We start from the raw sequence: 5905 nt of genomic DNA on the forward strand, positions 1-5905 counted from the left end.
GATGAATCAAAGTTACTTTCTCTCTTATCCATGAGATAAAATAAATTTTGAATGTATCTTCTTGATGTTAGATTACACTTAGATTCTTAAACCCTACTTATATGATTTTCTACTCAATAATCCTTCCGCATGGAATGAATATTTGTGTTCGTTCCTTATTTCTTTGTAGTTTTTTTTTTGTTTCCATTTAGTTTAGTTACCTTTCTTTGTTTCTAATAAAAAGAAATACCCTTAAGAACCCAACCCTTATCATATGAAGGGGTTGGCTCTTTCAAACATAGAGGAAAATCATTAATCCCATAGTGATCTCTCCACTATTAAAGCATTTTTCACTATCTACTAGATCATTTAGGGTCATTTTCAATGTAAAACTATTGTGACAAGTATGTTTACAGATAGGCATAAAGAGTACTGCCCTAGATACAAATACCAAGAAGTCTAAGGCCACCCATAGTTCTGGGATGACAACTAAATCTCTAGAAATTTTATGAAAACCCTTGAAAACATAAGATTTATCTTGTAAAAGTCCTCGATGTAATTATTTATTTAATAATAGGAATCTGTGAAAGCTCAATTTCATGAAGTAAAAAAAATTGATTGACATAAATATCCTAGAATAAATATGAAATTTACTAGCCAATGAAATGTCTTTAGTAATCCAATAAACAAGTTAAGAATTTTAAATAAATATTTATAACTAAATAAATTGGAAAGAAAAAGATTCCCTATAACATTGATTCCTTTTCATTGAATGGGAGAATTTAAAACTACATGATAAATGTTAAAAGATTCTATAGCATGGACCATTTACTAGCCAAGTAGCCTATATGCAACTCCTAAGCCTTCTTTCAGTGAAAGACCTAGCTAACACTAGTACTTGCATCTAGGTAAGATGCATTGTATAATGCTGATAGTAATTTATATGATTATAAATGTGAGATAAAATTATAAAAATTCAAAACGTGTCAACATTTTTTTTTCAAAGATGTAATAAATGGATCCAAGGAGTCCTTATGTTTCCTCCTACATTAGGTGTTGGTCCCTTGAAAATAAGTTGAGGAACTAATCTTGGTGAGCCTTGAATAATGCATGTAGAATTTTGGGTGGACAATTGTGTTGCATTCAACTCGTTCAACAATGTCAACAATGATAAATGTTTATGATGTTTGAATTTTCGACAATAATTTTTTTTAGGCATGAAAACTAGCAATGACATTCTAGTGTGAGACAATATTTTTGGTGGGGGCTTCCCCACCATAAGATAGTCTACTAGTGCTTGCATCTAAATGAGGTGTAATGGACAAGTCAATAGTAATTTATTTATCTTTAGAATTTTAATATAGAGGATTTTCTTCATTAATTACTATTATTAAAAAAAACTTTAAAACAACTAATAAGAAAAATATAAAGGATGCAATCATAAAATAAAAGGAAAACCATCTCGAGTTAGTCTAAATATGTGATTTGATAATTTGTTAGATTGTCATATATATATATATATATATATATATATATATAGTTTTTGTTTTGTTTTGTGTTAATATTCATAGATATTAATAATATTGATAAGTACATTTGTTGGATTATCATACTTTTAAAATTAATGAACCCTAAATTAATTCTCACATATTATTCTAATATTGAAAAGTAATAAAAACAGTTAATTCCTACAAGCATTTCAAAGAGGTTGAAAGAAAATATGTTTCTTGGTGAAAGTTTTGGAATGAATTACATTTGTGGAATTCGTTGAAACCCTAGAGAAATTTCCTCTAAAATTTTAACAAAATAGATTTGAATAGAATTGGCAGATACAAAATTTGTAGCCAAATCTCCTCAAAGTTAAACTAAAACAAATTAAAGAGGATCGGCCACTGTGCAACACTGAGGCAAATTTCATCCACAACAAATTCTAAGCAACTTGAAATGTAAAAACAGTATCAAAGAGGTAAAATCCGACACTTGATTAAATTTTCACAAAAAACATTCAAATTCAACAACAACCGTCCACAGAGCACACATGGAATCTTAAGAAATAATTAATATTAAATACAAATTCTACACCTTCAAATTCAACAACCACCATCCATAGAGCACACATGAAATCTTAAGAAATACTTGATATTAAATGTAAATTATACACCTTCAAATTTAACAAACACTGTCTACAAAGCACCATGAAATCTTAAGAAACACTTAAGATTAAATACAAATTGTACACAGCTATCTAATTCGTTCATCCCTACGGGATCAAACCCACCCAATCCTAAATCAAACTACAAACACATTCCAAATTCTGTGTTGCCAAATTTGTAGATAAATACACAGAATTTGGATTCTCTGTAATTTGTAATTGATCTTGGGTATTTTCATCTTCAGAAGATCTCGGTTTTGGAGCCCACAAAGACTTTAAATTTTGCCTAAAAATTCCTTTCACCCCGTCATTTGTTTCTATAAGAATAAATTTCACCACTACTTGGAAGCCATCTGTGGGAAGGGCTCATCGAACCACGCGTAACACAAATAATGTTCGGAAAATTGTTTTGAGATGACCGATTTTGACATGAGACAATTTCCCGATGGGGAGTTCCTCCCGAGGGAATGATGGGGAGTTCCTCCCTAGGGAATAGTAACAGAAATGAAAAAATATATTCGTAATCAAAAAGACAACTTTCAGGCAGCAACTTCCTCACATATTATGAGAGCATTGGAAGACAGTGGATGCCAGGGCTGTGCTAAGCACATTTAATGTTGCTTATTCACATTTATTGTAGGTCATTCATTGATAGTTGAGATAGTAAATGCACTTCTTGCAGAGTTTCTTGAATTTCCAGTCAGTGGGAAGGATTGATGTGAGCATGCAGCCAAAGCCAAAATTCTTTCCGATGTTATTCTTAAGAGATTGATCATGCAGCTTTCATATCTTAGCGAATAAAACATATACATATTCCAGCTACTAGCTTAAGAGATTGATCATGCAGCTTTCGTATCTTAGCGAATAAGACGAGACGAGAGGAATGCAGAAGTTGTTGGCTTTGGCATCCTTGGGCATGTTGAGCGTCTGTGTTGATTTATTGTATGACTGGTTGGGCATATTTTTCCCGAAGCAAACTGAGGTAACTATAAAGCATACCTCAACTATGTTGTTTTTCTTTGCAAAGTGCTTGCAAGATTTTTGGTTTGCTCTATCTGGTCACCTTCAAAAAGCTTGCATTTGTATTGTAAGTAGAGGGGTTCCGTTTGGCTTTCGGTTTACAAGATTTAAACTCATTTGAGGCGGTTTATTTCAGGCCGCGTGTCTGGGTTACACGATGCAGGCACAGTGACAAATGTAGCCAATGGAGAATGACCTTTCTTTTCCCGACACTACACCAAAATTTCATCACCGACGGAAACATGTACCACATAACACACAATGCTCGGAAAATTGTTTTAAGATGGTCGGTTCTGGCGTGAGACAATTTCCCGGTGAGGAGTTCCTCCCCAGGGAATAGCCTATCAGCTTAAAAAAACCCGTATAGTACTTAAACTATGTACAAGAATTATCGATTTGAGGCAATTCTAAATTAATCTCAATCTCAAGGAAAAGTGCTTCTAGAGGAAGATTAGCCCGGACCAGCAACATACATAATTTATCAAAGAGATTGAAAAGAGATAAAAAGAAATGGTTAGAGAATCACGTTGGACGATAGTTTAGAATAATCCTATTTTATTGTGCAAACGAGAGGGAGAAGGATACTCTAAAAAGAAAAAGTTAGGTCGAAAACTTTGTAATTATTGATGAATTTAATCTCTTTTATACTGTTAATGAGAAAGCTACAAAATAAAGCAGCAGCAGCGGTAACAAGAAATGGCACCCTAAGATAGGGATTGGAGCTTTGGACTGTAGGTAAGAGGACATATACAGAGATCTGCAGCGGGTGGGAGTAAAGGAGAGCCTCTGCTTAGCGTTGTCATACAGAATATGGTAATCTTGTTGCTGAAAACTTCCAAGGACGGCCGGTACACCTGCAACCGAAGCCTCATCCATATCTAACATTGCCAGACATAGTAAATTTCCAATTTTAGTCGGACCAGATTCTGTATATTGAACGAAATTATGTTTACCTTCGACAATATAATCTGCACCAAGCATATGGAAAGTCATATTCACATCAGGGATATAGTCATAGTAGGGTGATGAATAGCATACACTTAACCCAGCTTTAGAATCGTTAGATCTGGGTAGCCCTAGGACAGAATCTAAAACAGATGCCACTGCAGTGAAGGCAGCGTGCGGCAAAACTGTGTAGTGTGTTCCAGAGTCGATGATGAATCCCCCGCTTCCATTTGATTGTATATCGAACGTTCCTCGTGGAATATTGAGAGACACGTTCCCCAGAGTTATTCCTTCCACGGAGAAATAATAGTAGCTGTTAAGCTTGGGCAGGACTGTGTTGTTTATCACCATCGTCGACTGCACTCCTATGCCGTTCAACTCGGCTGCGCTGCCCAACAGGAGAGGCGTCGAAAATCTGTCAATGTCATGAAAGGGGGATCCATTGTATTCGAAAGATAAGCAGTAGGAAAATTTGGATTCTCCAATCTGTGAGATAAGCGATAATTGTCCTCGGCCGAGCCCCACTACGCCATTGGCCTCCTCCAAGCCATCTCCCTGAACGATATGGCTGCACCCAAACGCTATTCCGCCAAAGGAATGCGCAGCCCCGGATGTATCCGCCATGGTGAACGTCTCGAATGACAGTTCTCCCTGCGTGCTCCAGCTTCCGCTGTATATATGAGAATATTGACAGTCCAGCGCACAAGTTGAATTGCCAAGGGCAGAGCAGAGGGAAGAAGAGCAGGGAACCGGTCTGTATGTGGAGGAATCTTCTGGGTAGAACATAGGAAGAGTATATCTCCTAGAGCCATTGAAGGGATCGCACTGAAACCAAATCAAATCGCTTCCCGTGTCCACTTTTCCTCGGAAATTTCTTGGTGGGGTTCCGATGCCAATGTTCACTACATGTGTTGTGGGCAAGCGGATCAAAGGAGCAACAGCGCCACCCAGTTGGGTTTCGGTCCTTCCTGATTGCACAGCTTTAATCGAGGCTTCCATTCTTTTGAGCCTAGCAATGGCGGAATTCCTTTCCAAATGGGGGCCTCCACGCGCTTCTTCTGAACAGAGCAAACTGAAAAAACAACATATTGTTAGATTCGCCACAACTAATGTGATCGCATTTTTGTGTGCCATTGGGCACCTATTCAATCCCGCTTTCAAATTTCCCTTAATTACTACTACAGGCAGGTTTACTGGGGGTCGTCATTTATAAGGATTAGTCTATATCTTAATCGGATTGTTTAATAAATTGTGCGCCTGCAGGTAACTTCAGCATTCTGTGTTTCATCTGTCCAACCGTAGGATATAACGACGAGATTGATGAGATTATAGAATAAAAAGGGCATCTTGTTTAACAAGAAACAACGTGCGGAGTTTTCTAGTTGTTGTATCGAACGTGACAATGGGAAAGGCGCGGAATCAAGAGAGTTGTTATTTTTTTGTAATTTCAATTTTGGCCGAAGTGAACATGTTGATCAAACATTTCACGTAAAATTCGACCTTGTAAAACATTTCTGAATTCCCATTTTAAATTTTACTATAGATTAAAAAGTTTTTTTCTAATTTAGTTTGGATTTTAGAAATATGGCATGTTTCAATTACTTTTTAAAATATAATTCATATTATATTATAAATGATAACATAAATATTGTTAGTAAAAAAGATGTTCTATGTTTATGTTTTTTTAAGGAGAGATGATGTAAGATTATATCTATGTAAGATAGACAATTGCTTTATTAATCACTTTTATTTTTTTGTCCTATCTATTATCGAAAAGTTGTAGACTAATCTAATTATGAAAATAATGTT

General features: G+C 35.7%; 1 protein-coding gene across 1 annotated transcript; it reads right to left on the reverse strand.

Moving 5' to 3' along the window:
* Positions 1–3793: 3793 nt before the first annotated feature.
* Positions 3794–5230, reverse strand: LOC131864814 (aspartic proteinase nepenthesin-2-like). The gene has a single exon (XM_059215282.1). It carries the CDS (start codon positions 5228–5230, stop codon positions 3794–3796), a length of 1437 nt encoding a protein of 478 aa, XP_059071265.1.
* Positions 5231–5905: the final 675 nt, after the last annotated feature.

Source organism: Cryptomeria japonica, unplaced genomic scaffold (assembly GCF_030272615.1).
Source record: "Cryptomeria japonica unplaced genomic scaffold, Sugi_1.0 HiC_scaffold_94, whole genome shotgun sequence".
Lineage (NCBI taxonomy): Eukaryota > Viridiplantae > Streptophyta > Pinopsida > Cupressales > Cupressaceae > Cryptomeria > Cryptomeria japonica.